General features: G+C 27.8%; 1 protein-coding gene across 2 annotated transcripts in view; it reads right to left on the reverse strand.

Annotated features, from left to right (window-relative positions):
• Positions 1-15,792, reverse strand: part of hig (locomotion-related protein hikaru genki) — a 148,957-nt gene extending 133,165 nt beyond the window's left edge. For both annotated transcript variants that reach the window (XM_089223631.1, XM_089223630.1), the window contains exon 1: positions 15,344-15,792. In XM_089223631.1, the coding sequence (XP_089079757.1) occupies positions 15,344-15,440 (97 nt within the window). In that variant the 5' untranslated portion in view covers positions 15,441-15,792. The remainder of the gene's footprint in view (positions 1-15,343) is intronic.
• Positions 15,793-16,912: the final 1,120 nt, after the last annotated feature.

Here is a 16,912-nt window from a genome sequence, read left to right on the forward strand (position 1 = left end):
TATAAATAATATTCATTTAGATATACAGATATCAATTAGTTTGATTTTAAATAACTATTATCGCAAATATCAAATGCCAATACATAAAAGTAACTAAAGGCTAAAATAAAATAAAGTAAAATGTTAAATGTTACAACATTTATCTTAAAATAATTAATACTATAGTGTTTTACTTTTGAATTTTTACTTATCGAGATGAAAATTACAACTTTATGTATTATAATACTTCATACGTCAAACATAGCGAAAGGATTTCGACTGATATTTATTGTTATATTATAAAAATTGATTTGTATAATGCACCGATAAGATGTATTATTTTAATAATCTACAATATGTATGTTACTGACACTCCATTACGTTTGTTTATACCAAGCCGAATAGGATATCTATAACTTAAAGGTGTTTTCAACTTCTAAAGATGTAGAAAGTGTTTACTGGTCCTAAGGGATATGGCAGTTTATTTTACATGCAGAAGTAAAATTACGTAACATAAAAACACAACAAAAAGCCTTTGTACCATTATAGCTTACTATCAGCCACTTTTATAGAAAATAAAAGCACAGACAACAAAGGCACTATTTAACATTCAAATCTCTAGGTGTAAATTTTAAAAATTGTAATCTATGTTTCATGTTATACAGTACACCTATTATATTCTAAAAACTTAGAGTTGAAGCATAATATTATCTATTTACCTAAATCTTACACTAAATATTTTCCACTATTTGGTGCGCTTCAATGGAAATTAAGACTATGAAAAACATACGGAAACAATAGAATACACCGGTATAAAATCATTATAATATCTCAAATAATGTTGTTTTTTTTTAGTTAAACTTACTTTAAGTCGAATGGAATGATGATACTAGGATATCTTGATTTTTTTTTAACACTTATTACGCAAGAAATACTGTGCCATTTTTTTCTTCCTTCTTTACTTTTTTTATGTGGACTAAAAGTTGCTGATCTTAGGACCGATACATTTTAGTTTTCATGTAATATTATACAGGGGCTATCTTGAAGTTTGTTATCTTTGGGACCTTTCGACTAGAAGGAAAGTAGTGGGGAAAAGTTTAAAAGTTAATATAACAGATGTTCTTGTTTGAGACCCTACAAGAACTACGTTATTTATAAAGATCGCAAAATTTTTGTATAGAAGATTAATGTTAGTTGAAAAAAATAAAGGGAAACGACCAATATTATGAACCCGAGAATAAGATAAATGTGAGAAAATCGGACACCTGGTAGACGACTCGTTGGTATAGCATTGGCCCCGGGTGTTTTACTGTTTTATTCGACTTCCGAAAAACCAAACGTGGTCTATGAAAATTTAAACATTAACCCTTCAGAAAAGTAAATATATATGTGTTTTTCCCAATATCCAAGTATAGGTGAAGATATATTTGATGATAAATATGTTTGTACTGAATGAAAAATTCTAAGTTTTTTATAATTTTATTGCATATAAAATTATAATTTTATCATCTACATACATCATACAATATAGGTTGGTTTTCAAAAGCCCCTTGATTAAATAATATTATTAGATTTATCATTCTACCTATATAATATTTCTGTCATAAATAGGTAATTTTTGTTTATTAATTATTCTAATGCGTATCAAACAATATTATTAATTTGACCTTAATCAACAATGTAACTCTAATCATTTTTTAGTAGGTATTGTCAGCATTTTTTTATTTTCACACAAGTCTGGAAAGCTTTTATAATTTAATATTTATTTAAGCAAACAATGTGTATATGACATATTATACCTATAGGCTGGTGCCTTAGGCGGCTTTCAATGAAACTTCAGCACCTAACCTAAATAATTTGTTTTCTATTTGGAAACCATTAATTGACTAAAAATATGTTTGAGTTTATGCAATACGATGTAAAAGGATGGGATAAACCAATCAGATGGTTTTTTTTCGGACCTATATTGAGCTGGAAATTCATAAAGATGAGGGATCTTCCGCGGGATATTCCTATTAATTTTGCACGGTCAGAAATCTGGCCCAATATCGGTATAGACGTATAGTACATATAGTGCGTATAGTCATTGTTGAATTTCCACTATAATGGATTTCATAGTGCCCCGGGATTTTTATCTACTCGTTTCTCGTTGGCCAGTGGGAGAACGATAGAAGGTATAATAATAAAGACCTAAAAAAAAAGTTCCCAATATTATTACAGTACATTTTTATGTAACGACGCAGGTACATGGAAAATATTTTTCTCTTTCTCTGTAGTTCTTCGTCGATACGTACAACTACTATTATTACAACTTTACCTTGAAGGTATTATTATTTTTATTATAACTACATGGAGTTTGTTGTATTATATATAATGTGATCATGAAGGTGAAATAATACGTTGTACATGCATTAACATGCTGAACTTTAATATAAAATAATTCAATATATAATTATTAAACTGAAATAAACTTAAATCCTAATGTTTTTAAATAATCAATCAAGCTAATTTCGTTATTAATGAAACAATCATATACATTTAAAATACATAAAAAAAAAAATAGATTTTTCTTGCTCCTTGCATACTTTGCGTATACAGTTTACGTTTCCGTTTCGTATGTGACGATATTTGGTTTCAGTAATTATCTGTTGTTGTTTTAATACATCTATCAGGAAGAAAAAAGAACAAAAATAATTTAATAATAACTCAAAATATATTATTTTAAATTCATATTCTTATCGAATGGAATATAATAGGATGTGGAACATAGAATTCATGCCTAAGTTGACTATATTAACTTTCTGCACCGTTCGTCGTTCTTGCACTTTTATTGGGCTCTTCTGCCCACAATATTGGTGAAAAATTATTGACCTCAATATAATTATCCAATATGTAATCAGCAAAATCATAATATTGTTTTTCTTCTGAACAAATAGCCATTATTTCAATAAACGCCTCAGAAATCATATGTGATGGTAAATAAGGCAAACCAAAATAAAGTTTTAACCATAATAGTCCAGATTGTGAATTTTTATCGTCGTAGTTTTTTTAAATATTAGAATGGAATCAGTTCAATTTTGGTTTTCTGTACCATGCTTGACCAAGATGGAAACGACAGGCTTTAATAACAATTAAAGGAAATACTTATTTAGCATCAATGTGAGCACCAAGTTCAAAATCTAATAGTAAAAGTGAAGGCTGGAATACACAATTGGCATTATTTAAACATAAATCTTTTATTGTTTCCCACATTTGTTTATAAATATATTTTGTATTTGATGGCAAAAAACAAAAAACAAGTGGTACAAAATATTTTTTACAAACACCATGGATGGTATATTGTTGATAAAAATGTTTCGGGCAATAAGTAAAAGTTCCGTCTGCTAATATAAATTCAATTCATTGCATAAAAATTGGAAATTTACATGTCACTATAATTATTTTAGTGGACTCATTCACCAACACAAATTGTTCACTGTTATTTAGTGCGATGTTTGATTCCTTTACCTTATTAAGAGCATCTGAGAGTGACACAGGCACAGGGGGTAGAAGTTTTCGTTTTTCACGACAAATATAGACTGTCTCATAGCATCAATATTATGTGGACTCCACTGAAAAGGTACATAATTCTTTCCTTATAATTTTTAAAGGTTTTTCGTTTAAATCCAATTTTGATTTACGTTTAACGGCACATCGAATTTCTTTAGATTCTGGGTTAATTTCATTTGTTTCATGGTGATGTTTACTTTTATTCTGTTTGACGAATACATTTACATTTTAATTTTTCGTCACGGAGCTACACGTGTTCTGCTGAGCGTACAATTTGATAGTATGTCGTATGCGTGTAAGACGGAGATAACATATGCGGGTGTGACTTCCTCTTAACTGTTGTGCAGTGTCGCAGGTTTTTAATACCCTCAAATATTTATACCGGGGGGGGGGGGGGGGGGGTCAAATTATCCTAGGATAACTTTATCGGGGGTAAAATTTTATGGAGGGTAAAATTAACCTAGGATAATTTTACCCCCGGTAAAAATATACTAGGATATTATTACCCCCCCCCCCCCCCCCCCCCGGTAAAAATGTATTTTTAAAGGGGGTAAAAAAATCCTAGTATATAATTAATGATCTGTTAAAAATATACTAGAATATATTTACCTCCCATTGAATTTTTGTAGTAGATTATTTTTACCCCCCGGTAAAAATGTGTTTTTAAGGGGGGTAAAAATATCCTAGAATATAATCAACGAACCGTATGTGGTTCAAAAATAGTTTCTAATAGGTACTTTTAATTTGCATCAAATAGAAATTTGCCATTTATTATACAATTTGCAAAATATTTGGCTCATTTTAAGCTATTTAGAATTTTTTTTTTTCTTAGGTCTTTTTGCATAGTTGTGTATAAGTATCTATATGTTTATGCTCAGTTAAAAAGTATGACAATTTAATACAAGATTCCACACAATTCAACACGTATTCGTTAAAGTTTTTTAAAAATATACAAAATATAATATGACTTTACCTACCAACACATTTATTATTTTTTTTGTCAACGATTGACCAAATAGTAGATTGATTTAGAGAAATAAATTATTAACATATTTTGCATTTTATCATTGCCTCATAATGAAAAGGTTTTAAAGTAATTTTTGTAATTTTTGTAATTGTTCATTGAATCATTTGTAAGTTAAAGGACATTGAATAATATTTTTACTGTAAATACTAATTCATAAAAAGTTTATACAATATCCAGAAATTCAATTAACTTTAGTTTAAAATCAAAGTTTTTTTATCCAACTTGATTGTTAATTAAGTATAATACCGTACATTTTATTTTTAATTGTATAGTTGTATTTTTATTCTTATCATAATATTTAGCGACAGTCACGAATATGTTGAAAATACTGTTTAATTTTTAATAAACAAATCAATATAATAATAAGAATACATTTTTATAGGGGGAGGGGGTAAAAATATCCTATATGAATTCACCAGGGAGGTAAATATATCCTAGTATAATTTAAATAAAGTTTAATTTATCCCAATATATTTTTACCCCCCTTAAGAACAATTTTACCGGGGGTAAAATTAACCTAGTATATTTTTACCGTGGGGGGGGGGGTAAAAATATCCGGGGGTAAAAATCGCCTGTTACAATATTTTATTCATTTACTTATAAATAATTATAATTATTTGTTTTATTTTCAATTTATTTTTGTCTTGCTAATGAAGCTTATTAAGTATGATTATACTCCGTACCACAAGAGAACGCATACGGCGGCCGACCAAAACTCGTCGTTTTCGCGCATGAGCTGATTGCCGTTTGCGTTCTCTGGTGATATGGTATGGGAAATTTGGCCTCGGTACGACGGAGCGCAATCATTCGGATGCGCCAGCCGTATGCGTTCTCTCGTGGTACGGAGTATAGTTACAAACATGTTCTAAATAGTCTTCAATTGTATACTTTACATACGTGTTCTCTATTGACTATATTATGCTGTATATTATACAGGGAGATTTTTTTAAGTGGGTACACTAATTATCTCGAAAAGTATTTACTTTTTTCAAAATATTTTTTACATGGTTTCAAGTTGTTAAAAAACCAACGGTTTTATTGAAAAATTATATTTTTAAATATTTTTTATCCTTTTTTATCATTTTTAAGTTTTTACTTTTTTGAATGACAACAGACTTTTGATTTTTTATTCCAAAGCAGAATATTTTTCTAAGTATTTTGATTCATAAAAATCGAATTTAGGACGAGTAGTTTATGAGATATATATATTTAAAGTTTAGACAAGCGGAGTAGTGGACAAACATTTTGTGTGGTAACCCCGTACCACTCCACTCTGCCAATCTAAACTTTAAATACTTATAACTCAAAAACTACTAGCCCTAAATTCTTTAAATTTTTATGAATCAAAATACTTAGAAAAAACATTCTGCTTTGGAATATGAAATTAAAACTCTATGTTGTCATTCAAAAAAGAAAAAAACTTAAAAAATGATAAAGATAAAAATATTTTAAAATATAATTTTTTAATAAAAACGTTGGTTTTTTAACAACTATTGAAACCATGTAAAAAATATTTTGAAAAAAGTAAATACTTTTCGAGATAATTAGTGTACCCACTTAAAAGAATCACCCTGTATATATATATATATATATTATATATCATGGATGTTGTTTTTTTCTCTTAACTTAATAATATTTATTATATAATTAAATTACATTTATATTCCTTAATCCTTTTAAGTAAGGAAATACTTATGAGGTAAATTAAAAATTATTTAAAGTAGAAATTAACATGACGTGATCAATTACTAAATATGATTAAAATTAAAACGATATTTAAAAAGCTATAAATATTTAACAGTAACTTAATTCCAGCTGACCAAAATCATTAGAAAACAATTTTAAGATTTACTGATGAGTATACTATAATAACTGCTGTCTTATAAAGCCCAAGGTTAAATCCTTAAGAGTACTCTGAAATAAAATATAACATCTTAACGGGTCAATATAATTTAGTTACATAACGTGCTTCAAATACCGACTACTGAGGATGGCGGGTTATATGTATAGACGCAGTATCGAGTTTGTGAATTAGTGATACAGCTGCAGTTCACATCGACCACTATTGGAATATTCTCAACACAATTTTATGTAGTATATTATATTTTCCAATTACTGGGTTCGGTAATATTCAATTTTCAACCAGGATGCCAACGATTTATATGCCTGCGTTTCCATATTCCATTATACTAAATGAACGGGACATTACTCGTTTTGCTGGTTGATGGGGGAAAATAATGTGTATATTATTATATATAATATAGTAAATATGTATATTATATATACATTATATATGTATCACCATTCAATCATAGTAGTGCTAACAAGGAATGTAAAATGTAATATGAAACTACATCATTGGATATATAATTTAACCCATACATTACTCGTATGCTTATAATATATTAATATTTTTTTATTACAACTGGTCGTTTATGGTACAACGAAAAAATATTAACTCCTGATGTTTGTTTCAATTTTAAGTTATATTTATTTGTTAACATCTGATAAAAATTTTTAAAAAAATTTAAGATTTTACATTGTTTAAGATTTGTACATAATGACGATCTATGGCTTGGTAAGATATTGAATGGCGTATGTTTTTATCTTGTGTTAGCAAAAAAAAAGAAGTGAATTGACTAATCCTGTATCTATAATAATCGCAATTAGTGCTACTTGAAAACTGTTAAACTTATTAATACGTATTTTAAATAATTAATTAATCGAGTTCATTTTAATAGATACATTTCAAATAAATCATTATAAATTTCGTAATAAAAATAAAAATTATAAGGTAATTGAATTGAGAAGATAAGTAGGTACTTAGTATATAAATGAATAATATTTCAGTTAATAATGAAACATGTAAAATTCATAAATATTATAGCTCATTTTTAAATGCATTATTATATATTATGTTATTTAAATGGCCATTATCATTTATTCACGTTTTATGTAGGTACTAGCTGATGTGAAAAATGGAAATGTATCATATTCCAAAAGTTTAAATTGAAAATTTTGGGTAGATTATAATTACTACATGGAATTTTGTTTTATATCATGGTCAGATTACCATAACACGTATTTAGATGTGGCGCAAATTACATGCTTATTTCCATATTTTGGCGCAAATTACCTATGCACTTAAAATATACATCTTAGGCCTGTCGGTGACACAAATTACGAATAGATACCAGTATTGTCCCAAAATACCATCTCCCATCTCGAAGTATTCTTTGAGAGACTACCTTTTGGTAACTCTTAAATCAGTATTTTCTTATAATACGTGAGTAAGTGGTAGTAAACGGTCTTATTATAACATTTAACAATAAGTGGTAAGATTTGGTTTTTATATTATATTATGTATATTTTATTTAGCAAATAACCGTATTGTTGTTGTTATTGGCATCATAACAGCTTATTTTCTCCAATGATAGTTTTATTGTACATAGATTCTTAAACGTCTATAGCATATAATATAAACTTAGATGATGTATTGGTTATTAGGAAATAGTTAAGAACTTAATTTTTTTTGTAGATTAGAAATTATCGGTTATTTTGAATTGCATCGGATAGGTTCGTAAGGTTTCGTATAAGAATATTTTTATTAAATGATAAGTTTAGAGAATTTACCAAGAAAAAGGTTTTTTTGGAGAGCATTGTAGTGGTAGATACTCATTTATGTGCCAAACTATTGTAAGTTTTATGTCTAGGAGACAAATTTAATGTTATATGATATCTGCATTAAACTAGTAATCAAAGAGTCTTAATTAGGTATTAAAAATTTAGAAAAGTAAAGTAGTGGACTAACATTTTACGCGGTACTCTTGTGCCACTCCACTCATATAAATTTTAAATATCCGGGTGTAACTAGAATCTCTATAAATACTATAATTTACTATGTTAATATAGATTATTAAATACGCATAAAATAATTGTCAATTTAGTAATAATTCTAGTTTGTTTATAGGTTAAAATAGTCTAGATTTTTAGTGAAAATTATAAAAATCAAAGCTCCACTAAAATTTCTTTTGAAATGTGATTAGTTTTTCAACTTTTTAACGCCATGATCCCAATTTTTGTTCATGTCCAATACTTAACAGACACGATTATTTGTATATTTTATAGAAAGTAAAATAATTATAAATTAAATTTAGGTATAATATTTAGTATTTAAACTACAACAAGGAAAATTAAGCTAATGATATGGGGAAATATTAATATATTAATTTGTTTAAGGGAAAATACTTGAAATATGTATGAGTATAAAAATGCAAGAAAAGGTCCGAAAATTAATATATTTCATCATTCATAAATTTCAAAATAAAAAACAATGGGCACCAAAAAAGTTATAAGACATTTTCCTGCTTCAGTATTATTACAGGTCGATGGTGACTATGCATGGAGTGAATGAATCACAGAGCGATTTCATGGAGGATTTTGGAAAAAATGACATAAAATCATTGTGAATATGACAAATGCTTTTCGTTTAGAATAAATCGTTCAGTAGCGATGAACACACAGGGGTGGAGTGTGGTGGCAAGCCGTAAATGTGAAGAAGTATGGTGGTGGTGAAGTCACCGAAAGAGAGAAAATGCAAATTCCGTAGTCCTTGCTCAAACCAACAATGATGAACGATGTAGGAATTAGAGCGGTACATTAAACTCATTTGAATACACGAACGGACCTTAACACAACCAACAATTTATTATACAAACCATTTTCAGACTATTTTTATACAACACAGATACTGCGTTAAAAAAAATGTGTGTAGAAGAGAGAGAGAGAGAGAAAAAGGGAAAATGACGGGGAAAATCCGTTTAAAGGAACATTTTTCAATTTCTTTCCATCCCTTATTACGTCTGTTGACGGTTTATTTACTTTTCTCTTTAACTTAATGGTTTTTTTTTTTATTCAGAAAATATTATTCTCACACATAATGACTATAGTTAGTGTTTACTTTATACATTTTATGTAACGTGTGTCATCCCATGAATATTACTCTATACAATTATATAATTGACTGCCTGTCAAGAAGATGAAATTATTTGATATTTTTTAGATCAATGTATTATCTTTTATAATTCAAAAGTATTGATAAATTTAGTGATTTTTCAAAATATATAATATGAGATATTTGAATGTCATATACCGAATAATATAACGTATTACTATCATACTGCATTCCATTAACTTATAAAAGCAGCAAGCTAAAAATACCAATAATAACACTATATTTCATTGTAGCAAATTTGTTTAAAATCCAACTACCTGCTAATTAAGAATAAAATTTATATTTTTACTGTATAAATATTAAATACTCAATATTGTGTTTATTAACAAATAAACAGAGTTTGGGTATTTATGAATAATAATATTAAGTAACTAATTTAGTAATCGTTAATATTAAATTAAATTTAAATTACAGATTTTTCACATTTGATGTTTAAAAAAAAAAAAATTTAAATGTTCAAGACTAACACTTCTTTTTAAAGTTTTTAAGTACTTGCGATTTTTCATACCTGAAAGACTACGCAATCACTAAAATCAGGAAACTTTATGTATACAAAATGTTCTGTACTTATAACAGTTAGATTCATCGAAGCGTAATAAATAACGTATTTCTCCAACTGAAAAGTTTCTTCCTTTTTATTCAACTATATTACAAGGTATAGAATAGTATTTTTTTTTTTTTTTTTTGTGGATACATTGATTTACGTGAAGAGTTTTTGTTGTAATAAATAATAATAAAGACTAAGTAAAATACATAAAGAACTATAAAAATTCTTTAGTTTGATTTATAGGAAAACAATTGACAAATTATAATAGTTGGACGTATTTTAAAAATTCAAACTAAATAAAAAATAAATAAAATATATATATTAAATTGCATATTACTAAATAATATAAGAAGCTCTGTTCCAGCGGGACTTCAATCACTATAGCTGTGTAACACACCATAGCTGAATGCCAAATGTTAGAAAAGGGAAAGAGAGAAACGAATATGCCGTTAAAATATGACAAGATCTTAACCTAAACCAGAAAAACTTCCAATCAACTCTTTATTTATTATAAAGAGTAAATATTTTCAACAAAACACTAAGTAATAATTTAATGATATAATTATCTGATGTATTATATATGGAGGTATATGGTAATTCACTTAGTGTAACAAATATAGGTTATACACTATAATTTTTGTAAATAATATGTAGGTATGAGGTCAATTGTGTAGTCAAATGGCTTTTGACGCAGCGAACTTTGCTTGAATAAAAAAAGGAAGGAGCTTTAAATATTATATTCAATCTTTTAAATTATTGTTAGAGCATATTATATTAATATAATCCTGGTTGGATTCATTTTTATAACAGGAATGCATCATAAATGTTTGTAGTAATTATTCAGTTCATGGTTTAAGTGGATGTCACAGCCACATATATGTTATTTTCTTCTTACAAACGTACAACATAGCAAAAACAGTATTTGCGCGAAACAATTTTTCTCCCTCAGTATTTATAGAAGAACTATCAAAATTTCACAACGCATAGATGAGAACTTTATCTGTGTTATAACGCCATTATTTTTTTGATAGAAACATAAAATCAGTGAAACCTATAAATACTTGATATTCTCGGTCGCCGTAATGTTGTCCGTAATTTAGAATTCCACAACGCATAAGGTAAGAACATTATCTAGCTACATCTTGATGGCACAAAGTGCCACAAACCAATAATTTTTAATAATTAAATGAAAAAGTAAAAAATGAATTTATTTTCTCAATCTGATAATTTTAATTATACAGTGAACCCTCTTTTAACGGACACATCTAAATAACCGACACCTCCAAATAGCGGACATTTTTTCGGGAACGGGGACATTTTCATTATTATTATACAGGAAAATCATAAATACCGGACACTGCAAATTACGGTAATTTCATTTTGATTTTGACAATTATTCTAAAATATAGAATAATCGTAGAATGTCGTTATAAATATCTATCTATTATAGTTTTAAGTTAATCTTATCTGTCCATTATCCCGTCGATTAAAACATTTTTCTAGTTTGTGTTCTGTGAAGTATCCTACATAACTATTTCCTTCTCGTATTTAGTTGTGTTTGTGATTCCATTACATACGAACGTATTTGTAAACGTATTGTCTCCGACGTAGTTGAATTAGAAAATGCCTTGATACACGAAATTACTATGCGTCAAAGTCTAAACAAGTTAAAGTAACTCAATTTTTCATATAATTTTAAATAATAATAGAAATATAGAAATATCATTGATTATAAATATTATATAAATAATAAAATATGTAATTATTAATTTTTTCGAGTTATTTTCGAAAATTTACCCCACTCCCCTCTGAATAACGGAAAAAATTACGGCATTCGAGAGTATCCAATACTTAGAGGTTTCACATCATCAACAAACAACAATAATCTATAGAATACAGATAAAAGGCCAATCAGAATTAAAAGTAAATTAAAATAGGCAATAGCAGTCAAATCACAACTAATCCTGGACAACATTTGATTGAACAATATTCTTATGAAGATGCATACAACTACACTAATGAAAACATTAATGATAAAAATTAAAATTAAAAAAAATGAGATTTAAGAAAACATAAATAGATGGCGAAACATCAACATAAAACTAAAAGAATAAATTAGAGATGAAATGGAACCTACTAAATAGATTACGTTCAGGTCACACCAAGTTTACACCCTTGTTTTTGATGGTTAAGAGGAAGAAGCATTTTAATGTTTATCATTATAGGGTCACTTAATTTTATTTTCATTTAAGACTTTACGTATAACATATCCGTGAAATTTTAAGTAATTTTGGCATCACATGGTAAAAAATTAACTGTACATGGTTGGCATTATTATCATTGATTATACAAGTATAATGCCTCAACCATATTAAAAAATTCAGACAAAAAATGTTTATACTATAAATTTTAATGGCATATAGTGTATAATATATTATTTGAATAATATTAACATAACCTATTGTATTGAAAACAAAAAGTTTTTGTGAAGAATATTCCAGATAATTTAAACGATAATTTAAAAGTTAAATTTTGCACACTTGTACACAGAATATCAATTATTATACATTTTACACGTAACAATTATTTAAGAAAATGAGACATGATTTATTACAACAATTGTATACAGTGGCGTATTTTGGGTGATTTTTCGGGGGGTGTCCAACATTTAATGAATGTACATACCTGCACTAAAATAAAAATAGTAAATTATAAAATAAATGATACTTCCAATATTTAGGATTTTTTCAGGGGATGTTAAAAATGGAAGACACTCCTTCCAAAAAAACTGCTCTTTAGTCAGTATAATATTTTTAATGCCAATTTCAAAACATCGGCGTGTATAGTTGGCATTTGAACTGATTTACCAGGCTGTTATCGGTAAACGAATTTAATAAGTGGGAATACTCGTATTTTATTGTGGCAATAACGTATAAACTATACCTATTATGTGGACATACGTAACTACTGTTTAATAGCAACCGATAGAAAATAGTGTGCTACTTTAAAATTTGCGTAAATTGTGTCACTGGCAGTTAGACAAATGAATGATATAAGATATACATGTATTAAATTGCATATTATATTATGATTTATAATGCTAAACTAAAATTCGTCATACAGTAAATTACGCGATCTTCTTGAATTTTCAAAAAATACCCTACATTATAACGATATGTAAATGCAATAAATTCTAATGTATAGTTAACTATAGTAGACTCATAATATGAAACCGTTTATTCCTATTTCATACAATGAACTTATGAATAATGGAAGTGACTCTATGTATCCCACCTTAACGTGCTACCCAGTCCTTAATTCTTGGGAAACGAGTTGAACGTGTATTAAGGCCAGATGTGATTAAGACTCGTTTACACGAAATAATATAATAAACACTCACAAACGAAGGCATGAAAACGATTGATTAAAGATCGAGAAAATAACGCAAATAAGATAGGGAATCGGACTATGAAGACGAACTCAAACTAAACGACAGCTTATCAGTATTATCATAAATAATATGGTCAGCAGTTGCCATTGCCACGCTTACTTATACTAAACAACACGCGTTCAGAATCATGCTGATTTTTTCTGATAAATAATATTATATCAAAGGATTTCTAAACATAATATCCATTTTTTAATTTCTTGCGCCCTGCAAACCGAAACGAACATCGTTAATATAATTTAATAAAATATAAATATATACTCCCGACAAGCGGGTATCCAGGGTGTTTCTTATTTTCACTATTATCATATTAATTAATATTAGGGGATAAAGTTGATAATATAGTTAAAATTAAAATATGGTGCGCAATGATATTTTCACATTTTGGCTAGATTTATATCGTGAAAAATCATTTTTGGTTTATTTAAAAATACATCTATTTTATTCCTAAGTTAACATTTTGTACATAATTTACCGATATATTATAATATTATATAGTTTAAATATTTTATAGTATGTATACTACGATAAGGTACATAATATTATAAATTGTGTACATTGTGTTTTAAAAACACGAAAACATTAAGAAAAAATACTAGGTATCCAAATGTTTTTCGAGTGTATATTATATTATTACGCAAAACATAAAAAACATTTCATATTTTTTGAAATAGCTTACTTTTTATATATTTTCAAAGAAATTACAAACCTCATGCACGTATAGCAATAATTATTTATTTTTAAAGTTTGAATTTATGTTATACAAATGTATTGATTATAATTTGTTTTGCTTTAAAAACAATACATTGTTTAGACAAAAATTATTTAATATAAAATATGTTGTACGTGTTTTTATTGTATGAAATAAACTCTAGTCGGATAAAAATAAAAATGTATTTGATGCTAATATTAAAGATTCGTTTATTAATAACAACCGTGTTTTCTTATCCTAATATAACATTTAAAACTGTTGAAATAACGATTGAGGATGATGCACTGTTTTTTATTCTATCAAATCATGACGTGTTATTTATTTATACAATTAATAGTGTATAGTCATTTTATATCATAGTTTTATATAGAACTATAATAAACGAAAATATTTAATAATACAACTTTTAAAATGATGTTTATAGAAAACTAAGATATTTTGATTTCTTATAATGGAATTATCAATGTTAATATAATAAGTTCTAATTACTGGAAATAATTCTCCACTACCCTGAATACCAGTCCATACCTAATGGGAAAAATTTTATGTACGTGGAGTTTATAGTTGATAATACAAATTATGTTTTTAAAAATGTAAAAAATATACTTAATTAATTTTAACTTTATACAATACTGTAATCTGCAATATAGATAATGAAGTAATACTAATAATAGTAGTAATAATAATAATAATAATAATAATAATAATAATAATAATAACAATAATACTTAAATAAATATTTTGAGTTTGATATACAATTTTCAAATTTAATAAATATTTACTTTGGATTTTAGTAAACATTTTTTTACTTGTTATTTGGCATTTTTTTTGATATTTAAACCTAGCATATCGATGAGGAATCGAACTAATACATAATTAATATGTTTATTATCATATGATTACTCAGATTAAATCTAATAGATAAAAATGTTTATACATTTACAAAGGTACTATATTTTAAATTTTTATAAGTTCGAGTTTGAAACTTTTAAAAATTAAAGGTACCAATATTAAATGTATTAATGTATTTATATTATGTTATCATTAATAGCTTTGTTGATACCTACCTGTAGGTTTATTTATCTGTCCTAGAGCTGATGACGTCGCACTAATCCCGAGTACAACACCTATGACAGTGATCAGCATTGCGTATTGACGCGCCATAGTTAGGTTACCGTGAACAAGATGTTATGCTTGGTTAGGCTAAGGGGTAAGCAAACGAACGGAAGACGAGTGGTTGACACGCGTGTTGTGACTACGATGACTGTCGTCGAGTGGCTGAAAAATGCCTCATAAACCGTTGTATTACCTCCATTATTATATTGTCGTTGGATCCATCAATGCCGTGCCGATGAGCGTCGAGCTCCTCGTGCGGTATACGCGTATCGACGGCGACGGTGCCTCACGAGTCACGATGGTACCTACGCAGAATTGGTGGCGGTGGTATGACAATCGTGTGTCTGGTAGTGTTTCGACGGTACAAATCGGCGTACCGTGCAAGTGCGAACGACAACGAAGTCATCGGAGAACTGACACGTTGATTTCCCGACCAAGGATGGGAAAACGGATTTTACGGCACGCGCGTGCGCGCACGCTTGCACGTCGCCGTGAGTTTTGAGTACGGCCGTACGCTAACTGCTTCCACCCCGGCCTGCACACAACCACCCTACAGACAATAAACAGTCACCGCTGTCATTGATAATAATTTAGTCAACGGATCTGATGAACTGTTATTTCAGAAACTTTGAATTTCGATTTGCCCGTGCATATTAGTGACGTGGCGTGTACAAATTTCTACGACCAAAGTCAATCTGTAAATTCCTGCATTATTATTTGTTGATAATCTTTTATAAATAAATAAGGTATATTAAAATATTATAAAATTAGATATAATATTAATGTCACATTATTCCAATAATCTGCAGCGCTTTGCATCACACTCGATAATCATATCTAATTATTAAGTAATCAAACAGGCTTTTTATTACCTATAACTGTTTCCTTCCTCATTACAATATTATTAATATATATATAAATCATTCTAATTATAATTATCCTTTGGGATGAACATATCTTATATTATTATATAATAATAATATTACCTATGTATTTATATTTTCTATTATCCTCTTCTCATCATCTCATCAGAGAATTACTGAATGACGGTGTGAATATTTTTTAATGTGTCCATAATTCATCAAAATGGCGACACTCAAATTGCCTCAGAGTGTTTTCGGAGAAAATTCGAGTATACCCTAAATAGTCTAGTAGAATTGCCTCCCATATAGCATACTTAGATTACCTATCAATAGTTTTGCAGATTATTTTATCGATTATATGATTTCTTTCTTAATGTTCAAAAATAGTAATTAGTATTATATAAAAAAGCATTTTCCAGGAAGATTAATTTGTCAAATGCAATAATCTTGTCGATCACTGATTATCAAATTTTATATTTAATGATTTTTATTATTATTAATTGTTATTACAGTTATCAGTCTATTTACTATAATATTTATAATTTTTTTTATATTTTTACTTTGACATTTTTTACAATTTGAGGGTTAGATGGGATCCGGTGCAATGCGATTGCGCAATTTTTCTTTTTTTGACCCTACTAATTACACCACGATTGC

The sequence above is a fragment of the Diuraphis noxia genome, unplaced genomic scaffold (genome assembly GCF_037042655.1).
Source record: "Diuraphis noxia isolate RWA-SAM2 unplaced genomic scaffold, SU_Dnox_SAM2 contig0003, whole genome shotgun sequence".
Classification (NCBI taxonomy): domain Eukaryota; kingdom Metazoa; phylum Arthropoda; class Insecta; order Hemiptera; family Aphididae; genus Diuraphis; species Diuraphis noxia.